At 36.8% G+C, this 19346-nt stretch overlaps 1 protein-coding gene across 1 annotated transcript in view; it reads right to left on the bottom strand.

Moving 5' to 3' along the window:
* The window catches only part of LRIG3 (leucine rich repeats and immunoglobulin like domains 3), a 39367-nt gene that overhangs the window by 13240 nt on the left and 6781 nt on the right, over nucleotides 1-19346 (bottom strand). Inside the window, exons 2-9 of the mRNA XM_082280950.1 lie at nucleotides 18593-18664; nucleotides 18247-18321; nucleotides 5461-5595; nucleotides 4682-4825; nucleotides 2610-2753; nucleotides 2143-2286; nucleotides 1573-1716; nucleotides 232-312 (exon numbers count right to left, since the gene is read on the bottom strand). Of these exons, the coding sequence (XP_082137076.1) occupies nucleotides 232-312; nucleotides 1573-1716; nucleotides 2143-2286; nucleotides 2610-2753; nucleotides 4682-4825; nucleotides 5461-5595; nucleotides 18247-18321; nucleotides 18593-18664 (939 nt within the window). The remainder of the gene's footprint in view (nucleotides 1-231; nucleotides 313-1572; nucleotides 1717-2142; nucleotides 2287-2609; nucleotides 2754-4681; nucleotides 4826-5460; nucleotides 5596-18246; nucleotides 18322-18592; nucleotides 18665-19346) is intronic.

Raw genomic sequence — 19346 nt, 5'->3', positions numbered from 1 at the left:
TAAATATTAATAATACTTAAAATATTTCAGATTAGTTTGACTTGGAAAATCTGGAATTTCTTTTCCTGAAAAGGAACAGGTTATAGAGAATAAAGTGGTAAGGAAGAAAAAAATCATCTCTGCTGTGGAAAATTTAATATCCTTAAGTGTTGCACTTGTCCCTTGAAAGACACATAATAAGCTAATTTTTTTAAGGCATGATGATAATACAAATATTGCAGCAATACTCACAGCTTCCTAAGTTTATCTAAGCCAGAGAAAGCACCATTCATATCTTCAATAGTCCATGATATTTCATTGTTTTTCAGATCCCTGTTTAAGAGGGGAGGGGAAATCAAACCACAAAAACTATTAAAAAGAACAAGGTACATACTTCTTCAACAGCATGTATTATTTTTAAAAAAATTCTAAACCAGCTTTTTGTTAGGTTGGATTTTTGTTTAGCTGGTTTTTGTGGGTTTTTTAAGAAAAGCTTTTCCTGATTAACTTTGTAATTTCAATTTTTTCCGAGAGACTTTGAAGATTATTAGTACTTTTTGATAATTAAAAAGATCACAAACTCAACAATTTTTAGAACTGTGAGCAAATAAACCCACATACCCCTTCAAAGGTATTCAGATACAGGACTATCTTAAGAGAAGGTGCATCGCAGGAAGAGAAAGGATCAACTGTCATCCCTTTGAAATGAAACACCGTCATGTCTTTTTAAGTCCATAATATTAACACCCAGAGAATCATTTTAATATCCCCAAATACCTGCTTAATTATCTGTGAAGCATAAAGAGATTAGAGATTTGTGTACATAATGGTCTGTCAGCAAAGAATCAACAGGGTAGGGCTGGAGGAGAAAGAAAAATCTATGAGGAAAAGCCTAACGCTTAATTCCTAAACACCTTGCAATTTTCTAACTTCCTCTCTTTATGATCTCCAACTCTGTGTATTCTTAAAAAACAGTGTACACCCCTCTAATCTGCATCTTTCCTGGATGCCCTGTGAGTATGTGAGCAAACCCCTGAAAATAAAGCCTAGAGGGAAAGGCAATCGTTGTGCTCATCTGGCTGACAGATGGGTCAGTGGTATGCAGTGGGAAGGTTTTAATGAAGTGAAATATATTTAGATTAGTTTACTTTGTTCTTTCCCTTCCTTTAAGAAACGCTATTTCAAAACATGCTCAAATGCTTAATAAAGCAATTGTCCAGTCATGACAATGAGTTTTGTCTTCTTACTTCTGCCATGAGGGAAAATGATTTAATTAGGATACAACTATGATCCAGATCCCCAAAACTGTGTGTAGCAGTGCTCTGCTTGCTGCCTTCAAGCAGAGATATGCCTCTCCCACAATAATGCTACTGAAAGTTTGTACCACAGTTACCATCAACACTGTGCACAGCCTTAACAAAAGAGTCCCTTCCCCAACTATTCTGAAAAGAAATCCTACTGTACCAAAATCATACATTGATGAGGGGAAGTTAACAGAACATTCTTGTCTATTTCAAAAGGAAAAGAAAGAACCTATAAACACAGGATTTTTCTTAAGGTTTTTTACGTTACAAATTGAGTTTGTCAACTTACAGAATCTGTAGACCGGAAAGTCCCTTGAAGGCACAATCAGCAATGTAATTTACTTTGTTGTTTCCAATGTACAGTCCAACCAGCACGCTTAAACCAATGAAGCTTGAATCATCTAACCTTGCTAATTGATTGAATGTCAAATCTCTGCAAATTTAAGGGGGGGAAAAAAGCATTTTAATGTTCATGCTGAAGTGCTTATTTAACTCAGTTCAACCCACATAAATTTTCAGGGGGGAGCACAATTTTTCCCCTTATGATTATCACACAAAGCTACTACATCATTTCTGACCACACAGCATTTTGCACTGTTTCGAACAATTCACAAATTACTGCAGAAATAATTTCCTTCATTTGAAAATGACTGTGTTACAGCTTTAGTACAACTGCTACAGTGAAACAAAGCCATCACAGTTAACTTCAACTTCTTTCAACAAGACATAACTGTCTAATACAGTAAAGTTGTTGTCACCTTGGAAACTTTGCTATGAAAAATTCACAAATCAGTGGTAGGAAACTCATGTTTTGGCATGTGCCCGGCTTTTGAAACTGGAAGAGAATAAAGGTACTCACAGCTCACTGAGTTTTTGGCAAAACTCCCAGGCATCAGGGCTGATCCTGCTGATGGCATTTTGGCTGAGATGGAGTTGATGCAGCATCAGTAAGCCATAAAGCCAGCCTTTGGTTACCTCTGTTAAGTTGTTATGGTCCAGCTGCCTACAAACACATACAAACAGAAAAAGACATAAGGTTCAGAAACTCAGCAGCATGCATTGCTATGCCACAGGTCCACATATGGACAACACACATCTCACAATACTGCTAGATAGCTGGAGCCTCTATTTAAATTTAGAACTGCATGCATGCATTTAAAATGTGCTGCTCTACACATTCACTAATGACTGCTTGCTGCTTTTCAGACCACACCACAACATTTTAATTCAAAAACGCCTTAAAATTTTACCACGCAATTCTATTAATTTTGTGCAAATCTACTTAATATGTTATCAGCAGAACCTACCAGCAAGTTTGATACTTACAAGACTTCCATGTTGGTCAAACCCCAGAAAGCACCATCCATGAGCCTCATAACCCCATTTCTCTGCAGTTTTAATGATTTCAAAGCAGGAAGTCCTTGGAAAGTAAGCCCATCTATTTTTTTGATTTTGTTGCGATTCAGCTCCCTGCATCAATAAAATTTACAGTTACAGCACAGTAATTTTACCTATGTGCCAACAACCTTTCTTCCCTCTCTGGAAAAAACTTTATTTAAACACTTTTCTTGCACATAAAACAGAGACAAAAAGTAATAAAAATCAAACATTTTATTGTAACACATTATGTTCAACCATGTTAATACCATTGTGCCTTTCTGATACTGAGGACAAGTACTTGGTAGTTCCTTGACTTTCAGTCTTAAAGAACCCCTGCAGACCTAGAATGTCATGGTTAATCCCGTTCGCTAATTCAAAACTGAAAGCAAGTTCCTGGTGTTTATCCAGCAGTAGAGCTGTTAAGGTTGGACTGTAATTGCAATCAATAATCAGTCAAGAGAAAGTTAAAATTTTAGTTGTGACAACTAGACAAAATTGAGTATCCTGGGTGACCTCTTCCTGTACCTGTAGCCAAGCACTCATTACATATATCTCTCCCTCCTCCACAACCAGTTACACATAATGCCTTCCCTCTTTCTCAAGTGGTCCTGGCACACACCCTTCTGCCACTACACTCACCCTCTGCAGTCAGAAACCGGGAGCAATGTGTATCCTGTGAGGGAGCTGGAGGGCATAACTAGCTGGAGGGCAAGACGCAGTGACAGGATTAGACAATACTACCAAAAGATGAGTGATCATCTGCCCCCTCAAGGAAGTCTTAGCTCTACCAAACCAAGAGGAATCCTCTCCTTCCAAAACTTACTGCCCCATGCAAAGTAAAGGTCTAAATAATCCTCTCCCCACAGTTATACCATCATTATTTTTCAGGGTGCCTGTCCCGAAAGAATTCACCTTTCCTCTATGGCAGTCTGACACAAAACCTACCTGATAACAGACCTGAGGGAGAACCCTACTTCTCATCGTGTGTTTAAATATGAATAAAAAGTGAAGAACATTCAATAAGAACAGGCTTTAGTTCTTCCCCACTTCTCTCTGAATACTTTCAGGTGATACCACAAATTTTTTGCCTTTCTTGCAAATGAACTACCTAACATAACTCGGTCAGCATACCAACTATGAACAAAGGGAACATTTTTAGGCAAGAATATAACCAACATCCAAAATTTAAGGTGAATTTAAGATCAGAAAGTCTACCAAGATCATTAACAAATCCCAAGCTCTGCAGGACTGTTCTCATACTCTTCTACTGAGGCCTGATTAAACCCTTCCTGCATTTGTATACAGAAGAAACACAATCACTGTTTCCAGAAGTGTCAAGAACCCTAACATTTTGGTGTTCTTATAACCTATCACTTTCAAGGTTAACCTAAGAGAATCTGTCATTTTTAATTCCTGACTATCTGATATGGAAAATAATTATACAGGATTTGACAAAGTGCAATCCATTCTTTTGTCCATTTTCTGCACTTTCTAAGCTTTCCAACAACAACAAAAAAATCCCACAGTCTCTTTCATGTAACTTTATTATTTATTCAGTAAAACCTTTATGGACAGCACTCCATCGGTAAAGCTGAAGGTCCATTTATTCAAGCATATTGCTTATTGTCATGCCATGTGAAAGCAAATTAATTTCCTTCACTTCATTGTGAAAGCACAAAGTAAGTAAATGACAGCTGCAGTGAACTACATAGGTTTACTTTACTTACTATTTTCCTAATGCTTTTTTACAGAAATATTGCTACTACCCCTTTTCCAGCCTTTTTTTCTTTTTAAACTTTTAAAAGGTGAACACAATTTTAAACACAAAGACTGTTCACATCTCACCAACATATAAGACTAGTTTTGTTCAGTACAACGCTGCAGTTAGTAAGGGTTGTAGTAATATGTTTTCTCTGTCTGTCTCACTCTGCCTCTGGTTAAATTAAAGGCTAAAGTTCGAGCACTGCCAGTGCTTTGGAAAACCTGAAAACAATTAGTCAATTGTAGGTTACACTTACAGGTGCTGCAGATGGGACAGTTTAAACATCTTTTGAGGAATTGCTGAAATTTTGTTCCTGTTCAGTTTCAGTACTTGAAGTGTGGTAGACAAATTGTCAAATGTACCAGGCTCCATAGAGGTTATTCGGTTACTGTTAATATACCTGTTGAAACAATGTCTAGAAGGTTAAATTTACATCTATTTAATAAATTCTTAACAACAAGTAGTGAAACACAAAGCTCTTGTGGTGCTTACTCATCTATAAATGGAATTTTGTATTAATTAGAGCTCTTGACAGCTAATTCTATAGTCAAATAGTATTTCACCCCCACCATTTTACTCTATTCTGCCAGAGTGCGATAATGGAAGAAGATAATGTGGCAATCCTGTTACTGTTTTATCAGTGAGTATATCTGGCATTGCAATATTCCTGAACAAGAATTCAAGTGTATTCACAAGAAGTCTATCAAACTCCATATAACTACAAACTAGCCTATCCATGGGGAACTTAAATTCATTTTATTGCATAATTATTTCTCTCAAGAGACACGTCTGTTTGTTTCATCTCAAAATAATGGCCTTAGCCTTTTTTAATGAATTAAAACATCTCATTGTAACAACTCATACATTCAAGTTAGCACCTTATCTTAAACTAGACAGGTGAAAGTAGGAATATTTAATGTCATTCTAACTAAAAGAAGATTTAGTACCTTAATAAACAGCTGCCAATCTAAATTATCAAAGAAGATTTTTCAAAGTAACCTGAAAAGAAGGAAAAAAAAAATAATTTTTACTTACAGATACTTGAGCTGTAATGGTGGAAATGATGACATTTTTAGCTCAGATATATTGTTGTTGCTCAAGTCCAAAGTTTCCAGACTCTGAAATGGCTTCAGATGTTCAGACAAAATGCTGGCGATCTTGTTACTGGTCCTGAAATTTAAGGGCAGTAGGGAAAAGACTGTCATTTCCAGAGTAAGCACATCTTAACTACACAACTCTGGCAAAAGTTAGTTCCTAATTCCCCTACTTGAAAATACCTTTGAGTTACAGAAAACCAATAAAGTATGTTCTTTATGCATAACATTAAAAATTTCCAAAATCACAAATTGGAATAGTTTAAATAAGCGTTCATTAGTATTTCTTAAAATATAATCCCAGGAAACTATAAAAAAATGCAGTATGATAAAATTACTGCACTTCATGACTGTTAAAAAGAGATGTAAAACTCTATAATCATCTGTTTCTGAACAGTAGAAATATCTGGTACTTGCACGGAACAGTATGTCACAGTATTGCAATGAAATAAGGTTAGAGCTGTTTCCTATTTTAAGCTAATTAATATCATAGTAGCTAAATACAGTGTTTTGGATTTTTTTGAAAACTCCCTTGGCATGAAAGTCCAACTGAATTTCCAGGAAAAAAAATAGAGCTGGATTATAAAAGATGGATGACAGTGCACCCCCTCTGAAAAACATTCTCTAATTGTGGAATTAGACCTAGCATTTCAACCTACAGATTCTTCTACTGAGTTGGCAAAGAACAAAAATTCTGCATATTAGAGGTCATTACAGGAGTTTTGGACTTCATGTCTGGTCAAACTTCAGCTCAGCATCACACCCAATTCCACAACAAAACATATGCAACAATCTGAAGATGTGGGTATCATAGTCTGCTCTAAGAAACACCTCTTTTTTCACTTTCAAGGACATGAACTTTTTCCAGAGACCCTATTTCATGTTCATACCCAGCAACCTACAAGTTTTTCCCATCTCAGCAGCAAAATGTACAGAATCATACATGAACATCAGCAACATTAATAGGGTTATTCCTTTGGGGCTACCAGTACATAGGTGAAAGCAGATCATGACCAATTAAACCAATGAAACCTGAAATTATTCTTGTTACCTTGGTAAGTTCAAGTCAGTTCTAGTTGTGGTACGTTCTGTACCTTGTCTAATGAATTACCAAAATTTAGGGGCTTTCCCCAGATCGTAGAGATTGGAGGCAAATGCAATTTTAGTAAAACTATCAACAAGAATATTAATTCTGGAAGGTGTTTACCTTTACTGGAAGTACTTGCTCTGGATCAAACAGTAAGCCAAACATTAGGCAACCCTCATGTATTCAAGGGATGTGGGGGAACTACTGCTCTAGACAAAAATGTCCCAAGTCACAAACTGAACCAGAAGTGAGATTAATGGGCTTTCTGACCACGTGTGGGAATGGGTAAGTGATCCTGCAGCCTCTCCAACGCTGAGCTTGTATCATGTTTCATTCCTTAGGCTGTCTGGTAGAGGTACACTGCATTTTTAAACTCTTAGCTAAAAGTATTTATAACAAATGGAAACAAATTACTTTAATAAAAAACAACAACAAACACCACCACCATGCATCAGTTCCACCAGCCAAATAATAATGTGAGTTAGATAACAGGTCATAGAGCCTTGCATTTATGCATTACTTTGTTTATAAGGTAATTACTAACAAGGTATTAAAACTGCCAATTACTTGAGTGACGAATAAAATTTTCCTTGCAGTAAAAGTGTGCTCCAGCACAAGCCAGCAATTTCCTGAACTGCACGCCTCCTAAACTGCAGTGTGAAAGTGTTCAGTTATAAGACGGCTTGCACAGTACTGTCTTTGTGTCAGCACTGCTCCATAAAACAGAAATTCCTCACAACTGGCAGGATAATAGCCCCTGTATTACAAAGTTTAGTTGGACCTAATGGAACCAAATAAAACTCTTACAGTCTTCAGAGTAGCACTTAAACCAGCTGGCAAATTACCTGACACAGACCAGGTTACAACAACAACAACAACAAACCCCAAACAAACAAAAAGCCCAGAGCTTGTTTGTTTCAGGAACATTTTTCTTTTTTTTGGAGATGGTAAGGCCATATTGAGGAGTGACGAACAACTTCTTTTGCTCACTGAAACTGCACGACACATTGCAGTCCTAGTCCATCTCACAATCAAAATCAAACCAGCCCTCACTGCACCTTCCTGCTTAATCATATTTGTAGAAGTTACTCAGCTGCGAAACAGCTGAACGGTTCACTCCCTATTGCTCCAACACCCTAGTCCAGTTTCTTTTCGAAAGAATGTAAGCGTAGTAATTCACACCTGGAAGATTACTCAGCACTGATGATATCCAAACAGTTTAAAACCCAACTTTATTTAAAATGAGAAAGTTCAACTCTAATTTGATATTTCTTCATCACTTAAGCAAATTGAAAAAAACAATGTATCATCTTTCTCATAACTGCCAAATCACCATCAAAATTAGACAAGAAGGACATGCTTGAAAACACAAGCCTATCTTAATTGTCAAGACAGAACCAAACAGTATGTGTGTGGGTACAATGACATGAAAGTTTTTTCACTGAGAGGAGGGTGGGGGTAAGAAAATCCAAAAGAAAACCTTTCCTGTGAGATGCTGCTACAGACAAAAGGAGCTGCATACACCCCATTGGTTTACTTTCACAAACCTTCAAGGGGAGATGAGAGAAATAGAGATCCCATGCAACAAGAAAACCAGCACATCAAGCTCTCCCAGAAACAAATCTGCAGCAATTTGATAACAATTTCTTCATGTGGAAGGAACAGCAACATGCTGCAGCTTCCTTACAACTTCTCCTGTTACAGCTAAAGCAGCAGGAACACCAAGGAATGCAGATAAAACCACCAAAAATATCTACATGAATTTGAACATGCCTTTTGCAATTTGAGTGCCTACACCCTGACTTGCAGCAAAAAACCCCACAAACCAATGACCATGAATGCATACAGCCTGATTTAATTACTTTTACATAAGCCTGTGTGAATACCAGCTTAACAGAGAATACCAGTTTTTCATTATGTGTATGAGAAACCTTAGCCTTCCCTCTCAACATTCATGACTTTAAACACACCAGGTAGGCCAGAAATCCTGTAACAGCCCTCTCAATCCTGATCTTAAGCTTCATTCCATGTAAACAGCTACCATACATCTGACATACCGACTTTACTTTCCTTACTCAGGGGAAATACAAAGCAGCACAGAAACTTCTGTATCCATTTTGCTGAGGGTCTAATTAACGCCTTTCAGATGTAAAAGCTCTTAAGTGCTCAAACACTGCCCCCACACCAGTTTTTAAAGATCTGAGATAGTCATACTGTCTCTTGATAAAGATTGTCAGTATGAAATGTTTTCTACCGAAGAAAAATATCCATGTAAGCTTCATGGTCCTGATGGGTTGGAACTCATCAAGCACACTGTAACATGGAAAATCCAAGGCAAGAACAGATTAAAATCTGAATTCCTATCTTTTGTTTCTCTTTGAAAGCTCAGAACAAAAAAAAAAAAGACTCCTGCACTTTCAGCATAACTTTTTCTTCCAGCTATATCCTGATCAGCAGTGTTTTGAAAACTTCTTAGTTGGATCTTGCCCTACTATCCTGACAAGGAGTATGTGTAGGAGCCTGGAGGTAGAGCAACCTGGTAAAAAACAAGTAAAAGTAAAGTAAAAAAAAACCCAAGTAAAAACCAAGTAAAAAAAAAAGTAAAAGACAATTTTGGAGAACAGTCCATGCAGCCTGTTCTGCATACCTGTCAGATGTAAAGTAACTATCTTAACATATGTGTGTATCTGAACTAATACAGTACCTCCTGTTCCTCAACTAAGCCCTGAGAGGCAGAATAATCTGAATCACAAACAGGCAAATTAAACCATAGTGGAATCTCCTGATGGAAAATAAGTGGATACATGAAGAGAAAAAAACCACATTTTGCTAGGACTAGATGTACCTTTCTAACCAGTGCTGAGGCTGAGACATGGAAATTGATGGATGCCTAGTCTGACCATCTTGTGTTTGCACGGATTCCAGATTAGAGCTCTCTTGGAGGCAGCCATATCAGAGTCCTTGCAAAACCAACATGACTGTCCACATCTGGGAATGTTCTGGGGGGTCTCCACTGCGTGCCACTACAACTCACAGCCTCCTTTTAAATTTTTCTGGATTTTTCACCTGTTCTTGCTGCCACTCACCAGCTGGCATCATATTCATATAGCTGGCATATTCTTTCTTGCACTCCCCCTCCTCCCCTCCCAAACTCCTTTGGGAACAATGATGTAAACATGCTGTGTGGAAGAAAACAGAAGCAAAAAGAAAAAACACATTATACTATATACAAAGGATCAAGACTGTAATTGGAAGTGCTGGAAGATACATACCTTGTGGCTTTTAGGATAAAGCTAGACAACTTTAAGGAATACTTATCAGAAGAGCCTCCGTAACTACTACTTCCAGAAGATCAAAAATGTTCTTTTTTTCTTCAATTTCTACTCATTTGACAACTGAGACATATTGCAATGAACAATTACATCATTTAAAATACTGAAATTGTGGTTTTAAGCTGAACACTACCCTGAAAAAAAAAAAAGTCTCTGATGTGAATGGGACTACATGCTCTTCTCACCATTAAGAGACCCAACTGGACTGAATTAAGGAAGTCTGGGGGTTTTTTAAAATATTTGCAAGTGTTAGTCACAGAAATATTACAAGTGAAACTGTTTGTCTCCAAGACAAAGTTAGCAGAAATGGAGCCCAGATTCTGGCTCACCTCCAGTTCTACTGGTAGGTTTACAAGTCTGATGACTCTTTAACACACAAGCTTCTTGTGTTCCTTGCGGCAAGCAGCTGTTCTTTCTTTTGAAGGTCTCCTTCATTCCATGATCCATGCCTTCATTCCTCTTTCAAGCCAGATGTCAGAAAGACTCTGCTTTTATATTTTGTGTTTTTTATGGTATACAGGCATAAAATAGAAAATGAGAACTCAGAACTCTGTAGGCTACTGATACCCTGTCCAAAACTTGAAACCAAAGCTTTATTGATTCCCAAATCAAACATAAACTGGCAAAGGGGGAAGAGAAAGATACAGACTGAAACAACTCAGTGATCAGATATGTCTTCATCATCAAAAAGAAGAAAGAGGCAAATTCAAACTTTCAAACACATGATACTTCCATAACAATTCTCTTCTGATTCCAGTCACAGTACCAATATGCAACTAATTAAGCTTTCCTTCCAAACTCACTTCTTAATACCCTGATGTCTGTTTCCAATTCAGTTCTCTGCCTTTTCCAAAATAATCACAAGTTACTCAGCATGTGATAGACAAGTGAATGTGTAAGTTCATCCCTTTATTTTAACAACTGTAAACACAAGCAATGCAGGCATAACTATTTTGGGCAAGAGCTGACTGCAGGAATAATAGCCCAGTGCAGACTTGGTGTGCTCTGTGACAGTTAATGCTAAAATCTTGGAAAACTTTAAATATGACTTAGATTAAACCCACCATAGTGCCCTCCAGTACTATAAATCATTTTTCTAATCTAATGTATAGAGTTCCTAGGTAAAAACACCTATCCTTTATTGTTACAGAGCAGCCGCTCCTTTTAGAGGGTGCAGAGCAAAGTCCAGCCAGTTTAGACTGCACACCCTTTTAGATGTATCCCTAACTTCAATACAAGGTGAGGAATGTTCTCCCATCCACTTCTTTCACTGAAGGCCCCAGTGATTTCACTGCTCTACTGCAATCACCACCACCAATTCTCTAAAACATAATCCAAACGCTTTTGCCTGACCTCTTAATTTCATTCTCACTTCTCTTCCATATCGTATGCCCTACTCCTCTGTAAAATTCCTACCACTCTTCCATTCTGTCATATCAGAACAGTGTTCTCTGTTTTTGTAGTCCATTACTACTCTTTTTAATTCACCTTTTCCTTTACCACTGTGATCAGAAAATCATGACAGATTTATCCACTGCAAATAGATCAAAGTTTGCATTCTTTTCCACTCTCATTGCAAAAGCATTAATCTAGGCTCTCACTCTTTATATTTTTGCTACAAGAAACTCTGGGTTTCTACATACTTCTCTTTCCCATCATTCAGCCTAAATTGCTGCCATAAAAACTGAGTTTCCATGTCTGCAAGTCTGAGTAAGTCAGGTTCCTTTTCAGATTCTTTCATTTACTTCCTCTTAAGTCTCCACACCAAATGTCAAAGACTCCAAGAACTAATTCCAGTAAGTTCCTCGCTCTAGCTTTTTGCTCACAACTTCAGACCAAGTCACACATGGTTTACCACCACTCTCATTTTTGGGACATTCTCCAAGTAGCCTTATGCCTGAAGCCCAGTCTGGCCTTCCTCTATCCTTTCTTTCACTCCTTCTTCAAAACAAACTCTTCCAGGCAGCATCCAAATCTTAATCCTTCCCATAATAAAGTGGTAGCTGAAGAGATGACAAGGATGTAAAATATTTGACCAGCGTTTTCTTAATACTGGGATCCAGACTTCAGTTTAGCATGCTAGCTTTATAAACAAACAATACCACTTTCTCTGGCAAGCACAGGAGGGAAAGGCATCCACTCCTACTGAATGTAAGCTTTCATTTTCAGGAGTTTCGTCTAAACATCTTTCTAAACGCATACCGAGACAGTGTTCTCCTGGATTTTACACACAGATTTCACTCCCAGACCCCTGTGAGATGACAAGGAGGCAAATTTCTCATACCTACCCCTATTCCAAACAATCTTGAACACATGGATTACAAAAAAAAAAAACCCTTCTGTCTTTACTGAAGGCCCTTCACAGGGGTTTAAGTTACTGCCACGAATTGCAAACTATCACTCTTATTTACAAACTGTCAGCTGGGACAAATACGTAATTTATTTTGCATGTTTGCTTCAATTAGTTGGATTTTATTTCTCAGTATGACTATCTGAACCCTGATCTGGGATGCCCATTATCACACAACATACATAAATACACTTTTCCACATTTTAAACAGAAAGGGACACACAATACTAAAAAAAAAAAAAAAAAATCCCTTCTCAGTAGTAGAAGGGATTAATTGCCACTTTTCTGCTGTAACTATGTTTGTGCAAGAAGATAAGTAATCACACTAATTTTGTGGTGGCTGATCAGAAAGCTACACATAAGGCTGAAACAGTTTTTTGTACTAGAAAAACTTGTGACCTGTGCAGTCACCTAGGACTGGCTACTTTACAGTTTTTTTGTCCTGTTTTTATCTTCTGACCTTCTCTGTTAATACTTTTTGTTCATTTTAAACATCCAGGATACAAGACATGTATTCAATGTCAGTGAATTTATATTCAGCACATATTGACAGAAAGACATTACAAACCAAAGGCTGTAGAAAACCTTCAGAAAAGTGGCTTGTGGATTCTGTTCATCATCTAACAAACACATGGACACATTACAAAAAACTGCCTGAATTTTGGCAGCACTTTTAGCTATCTCAGAATTCAAAAGTGAATGGTCACTGCCTTAAACACTTCCTGGACAGAGTTGGAGGGTTCCCCCAGCAGAGCAGAGAAAAACCTCTACTATCTTACATTTTCATTATGCCTCTTATAAACAGAAGATTTCGCATTCTAAAAAAAAAGTGAAGCAGGAACCTAATATAAAGCACACATTAATGTAAGACTTGAAAAACATTCCTGAACTGTGAACCATCCATGCTCCCTTTAACTTCCACACCACGACTTTTGCATTTTCGTCTCTGGCTTTACTAAGAACAAATATTTTGTTTGTGTTCTAGACTAACATGATCAGTCCTTACAACATAATTTAAATCACCTACACCATATACACGAGTGCCTTTAAATAAAATATCTCCTATTCAATAAAATGTAAAATTACAAGTTTATTTAAAACACTCCTTTGTTGAAAACTACTCTAATGTTAGAATTTCATTATACCCACTAAAGACTTGGGCATGTACAGCTTTTCTCGTCCCTACTAACTGCAAGTGGATTACTACATTACATATCCTGGATGTGGGTAATGTGAAAAAGGGGGTTTTAATATTAGCTCTACACATATGTTTTGATAAGAACAAAAAATTCTAGTTGGAGAGGCAGGGTACTTTAATACTCAAAGCTGTTCCATCTCTTCATAGTCGCTGCTACCTTCCATTTTCCACAGTACTCAAGGATACGGTGTACTGGTGATGTTGGATGGTGTCTACAATGATGTATTTTTAAAAATTCTGCAAGTAAAAGTAGCATGGGTCTCTTATCTAAACTGTATATCCTTAAACAAAATTTTAAATAACACTGCTGAATTTGCAAATCACTGTCTCCTTACAAAGCACTAGTAACATTAAAAGTAGTTAACATTTTCAGAAGAATTTTAAAGTAAAACCTCTATGCAAATAGTAGTTGGTAGTTAACCAAGCAGGACTTCTATACAAGGCTATCATACTTACATTATTTAGTTTCGATCTATTTCTGGATTTTTACCCTAGGTCCAAAACTACAACTGTGATAGACCAAAAAGGCAGTATTAGTTTTCCTCTCATGTGTCAAGATCACTGGTTGAGGCAGATTTTTAGGATGAATAGGACAGAACTGGTACATTGTTGATAAGCAATGTCATTAGAATGGAAACAATATTCAGAACTTTTGCTTGTTGCCATGGAATGAGGGCACTAGTGCTCATTTTTGTACCTGGCACAAAAGCAATCCACCTATTTTGGAACAGTAAAAAGTAATTTTTTTTTTCTCCAAGAAATGAAAAATGTTCTACTACAACCATTTAAAGCAATTCTATATTAATTTAACTGTTTTTACATTTATTTCAGGAATGCAAACTAGAAAACATCTAACCTATTTTCCTTCTAGGGATAGATAAATACACCTACATTACTGTGTGTGGTGTCTGCACATTATATATCTGTGGTAATCAGTTGTTAAATACAATATTCTCCTCAAAAGCTTATGTTGCAAGCACATGGGGGACCTGGCCTCCTGGCTAGAGCTATTGTGCTGACAGTCTCCAGCAAATACCTGAACTTCCCTCTTCATGCCTTCTCTCATACAAGGTATAAAAGTGCTTGGTGGCTGTGCAAAAAGAACACCCTGCAATATAATTTTCAAAAACCTGACCTAAGCCTCCTGACCAGATACAGCCCAAACTATCACCCATGTAGCTCACAGTAGTATCCAGATTCCCAGGAGGCTCACATGCTCTCCTGTGACATGTAACAAGATACATACTCATCACATGAATAAAATCATAGATATCTCCAGCCGTGTAATAAAGAGTGTGCCTGAATATCCTTGTATACTCACTCCTTCACACGGACACATCTTCCCAGGGTGGTGGTGAGGGGGTGTGCCTGCCTGATACTTTTCACTCCCAAGATGTTCAACCCTCAACAGGCATCAGTAAAAACAAAATGCTAGCATCACTGTTTCATGTTACAGACAGACTGGGACCATCTCCTGCTCTGGGTATGTTTATCCTGAATAATTCATTAGTATGTAAATATCTCATTTAGATAAAATATCAATTAGATAGCTAGAAATGAGGTAGCTCCAGAAATGGAAACTGGACTAACATGATAATCCACCCATGCTTGTTTATATTGTTCAAAGAATTCAGACACACATGGCTGTGTGGACTAACCTGCACTGTTATGGAGACACACCAGCAGTGTATTTTCCTCTGCAGGGCAAGAGAATTCTTGCAGAACATGTAAAATTCTAAGGCTACCCAGCTCAGTGAGAGTTCTTAAATGAAAGAAAAAAATCTTGGAAGAGAGCTTCTTCAGCAATGAAGATACTGGCAAGAAAAGAGGGTACTACTTCTACAGCATTCCTTGAAGATTCCTTGGAAAAAACCAGCTGGCTTTTCAACTGACAGTAATGAACCAACATATATGTATCTCGTAAAAAGTGTAATCAAATCAAGTTTCAGAAGACTATCACCCTCTTCTATGCTATTATTTGAATGCCAGAACAAAGACTCAACATGGAAACAGTGGTTTGCTTTGGAAAGGCTCCACAAGCTCCTTTCTTATAAAAGTTTAAGATCCTGGAGAAAGTCATCAGATATTTCTCTGAAGAGTGGTTCTAAAACTTAAACTCTACTTGTTCCGTATGTGCTCTCTTTGCATGACTTAGACATATTAACACAGTTCAATTCAACCCCTTTAAATAACATCCACCACAGAAAAAACAAATGCACGTCATTTTTTCACTTCTAGAAAAAAAACCTATTAGATTTTTTGTCTGTTTAGGCTACCACAATACTATATATATTTTTATGCTAAACAGCTGTATGTTTATTCCTCTTTATTTATACTATTTTCTATAAAATTAAATTTAGTATCTTTACATAAATATCATCCAACTAATAAGAACAGGAGGCTCAGGGGAGACCTTATCACTCTCACAACTACCTGAAAGGAAGGGGGGGGGGAGTGTCAGTCTCTTTTCTGAAGTAACAAGCAATAGGACAGAAGAAAATGGCCTCAAATTGTGCCATGGAAAGTTCAGACTGATATTACGAAAAATTTCATCACAGTAAAGGTTGTCAAGCATTGTAACAGGCTGCCCAGGGAAGGGATTAAGCCACCATCTCTGGAGGTATTTACAAGATGTGCAGATGTGGCTTTTAGGGAAATGGTTTAGTGGTGGCCTTGACTGTGCAGGGTGAATGGCTGGACTGGATGAACTTAATGGTCTTTTTCAACTTAAATGATTCTATGACTCTACTCTAAGTTTTAAAGAAAACCGGTGCAAAAGAAACAAGATACTTTATTTTTGAACAATACAATACCACCCTAATTTTATATTCGGTGTTCATCTGTTTTGATACAGAACAAACCATTATCTTAACTATTGTAGACTAGTATTCATAAGTTAACACAAAACATTAAAATAATTATTTCTGCCATATTAATCTCAAGCAGTCTCTGCTGTAGTCATAGAATAGGTATTAAATCTCAGCTGAAGAACAGTTATATTCAGTAATCTCCTCCTCCACACATAGAATTACAACAAAAACAAGCTAACACCCAACCAGAGCAACTTTAACTGCATCAGTAGTGTGATAACAGCTTTTAAAAAATACTTTTTTTTTTTTCTTTCAAGTGTTAGCATATACAGTGCATAGCACAGATCTAACAAAGATTTCTCCACGTTTGACCACCTAAGTAAATGCACCAAGCCAGGGACCTAAGGATATGAAACAAACAATTCAACAGTGACTGATAGTCATTTATTCTCTCAAAGGAATACCAAAATTTTTGCACAGCTGCAAAAGAATGATTTTAGGTTCCTCTAAACTTGTTAAGTTTCCATGAGAAGGAGAGATACTAAGAATTCAGAAGTAAAGCAAGAGAATATAAACCACTTTACTATTATGTTAGTACTTTTAGCCTTGTGGTAAAAAAGACCTTAGCAAGGTGGTAATATGAAATGTAATGTTCAGATCAATTAGATGCTTAAACTACAGAATGCCATGCCACTGTAAAGGTAATGGCAATGCTACTGCAAAATAAAAGATGTGCTTAAATTCAACAGTTATTTGTCAGACACCATCTGCTTTTTCTTTCATTCTCTTCTGATTTTGATCTGTAAGAAACCACATCAGTATCAAATGTCACTTAGTTCTTATTCAAACAGAGCAGTCCAGACACAGCGGCTGCACCAGCTGACTTAGCTGACCTAGGCCTAGAGTAAAAACAAACCCCTATAAATCACCAGATGTAAGCAATTGAATAGTGATCAATTTAATTAACTGAACAGCTTTCCAAAGTTTATTGTATTGTTTCAACCCTTCAGGATTCTTCAAGAAAGGTAACTTGCAACTTGTATTCAAGGACAGGATTTGGCCAGAGGGCTACATATTAATAGCTTTTTTAGATTCCCATTGATAAAACATAAACCCCACATGTGAAAACCAGGTCTTCTCTTTTTTCCTAACTAATAGTATGATAGTAACTACTTTTCTACACCTGCCTTCAACAGTTTATTGAAACTAAATCACATAAAAAAACCCAACTGACTTATCGTTAAAACATTAGGACTAAGATTTCCTTTAAAATCAACTTTTTCTGTTATTGGCCCTACATGCCTTTTACAACTTTATCCTCTTATTACAAATGAACACCAAGTAACCTACTCATTTCTTTCATGCAAAGCAATGAACATGGACACAATCATGTATTACAATTTTACATATTAACTGCAGTCATAAAAAAATGTGGCACCCATTAAAATGGGCTCAAAAAGAATTTTTCAAGACATTGGCAAAACATCTTCTAACCTAGCTACTTGTTCTGAAGCTGCACCTCAAGGGGATTTCCCTGTACTGTCCAGTGAAATTAATAGAATTCTGCCATGATTTAACACATCAGGATCTCAGCCAAGATGCATAACGACAGTGTATAAGTCTTGTTTTAAAGACAGCACTATACAAGTTTGTGTAACATTTACTGATGTTTGTACAGTGCCTAGCAATATAGGACTGAGGCTTCTGGGCACTATTACAACATAAATTAATTCTAATGCAGTCTTTGTATCTGGGAAGCACAAAAACTACAAGGATTAAGCTCAATTATACACATTTTAAAGAACTACTAAATAACATGACATAATCAACTCCCTAACCACAAGCCGCTCTATTTCCAATTATTTCACTTTAATCTCGGTAATGCACCCATTTCCATGAACCCTGTAGAGTTAGTTCCACTAACTAGGGACAAGAGTAAGATTCACTTACAAAGACAGAAGAGTTATATTTGCCGAGACTGGTCCCAGATCTGGAATGATCTCCAGTTCATTGTTGTTCAACTTCCTATTAATATTACAAAAGGGAGAGTTAGCTTTGATGTTAATCAGAAGTATGTACATTGGACTTGCTAAACTGCTGAACTGTGTCACCTCAAAATTAAAAAATAATTCCAGTTTCACTTAATGTAAAATATCAGAACAGCAAGTATCTTTGTTGTTCAAGCAACTATCCCTAGAGAAATAACTATACAATTAGCATACACAAACACAGGTTGGGTATTTTTGGTTGAGGTTTATGTTTTGGTATGGTTTTTAATTAAGACAAATTAACTTACACTTCCTGAAGACTATGAAGGTGATCCAAGATACTGGTCTTGATTGAAGATAATTTGTTGTGACTTAAGTCCCTATGAGGTTACAAAAACAAACACCCTGTCAGTTTTGCCATACAATATCAGGTAAAGCAGTACAATTTAAATCCAAATTATATTCTCACTTGTCTCCAAAAACATAAAAAGATTTTTTTCTATTAGTAAAATTAGAATAGAAACTCATTTGCTTATACAAGGTATAAATATACAAATTCAAATGCAAATACCTTGATCACTGCTAGCAGTGTCAAAGAAATTCCTGTACCTCTGAACAATGTAGAACTGTTCACTGGAATGTGCATAAGACCCATGGAAAACATCTTAAGATTTTGACTCAGATACACCAACAACCCCTCTCCCACATCCCCTCACAATGAAAGATATGGCTAAAACAACCTTCTAGTTATTTTAACAACAAAAATTCAAAAACCAGTAGTCATTGCAGTCTCATTCCTTAGGTTAATCATAATATTTCTACCATTTACTCTTCTCACTAATGTCTCTAAAGCAATGCATAGCTCACAAATACACAATGAGGACTGTCCATAAATTGAAATTGTATTTTCATGCTTTCACAAAAGTTCAGGACACCATTTCCACATAACCAAATTTAATGGAGATCTTAAGAAATAGCGGAAGAAAACAGACATAGCAAGGGCTAATTCTAAGATGTCTGTACACTAGTACTAGTAATATTAATACCACACTTAATTACACT

This window comes from Coloeus monedula (assembly GCF_965178545.1).
Source record: "Coloeus monedula genome assembly, chromosome: 4".
Lineage (NCBI taxonomy): Eukaryota > Metazoa > Chordata > Aves > Passeriformes > Corvidae > Coloeus > Coloeus monedula.
This window is presented reverse-complemented; position numbering and strand designations above follow the sequence as displayed.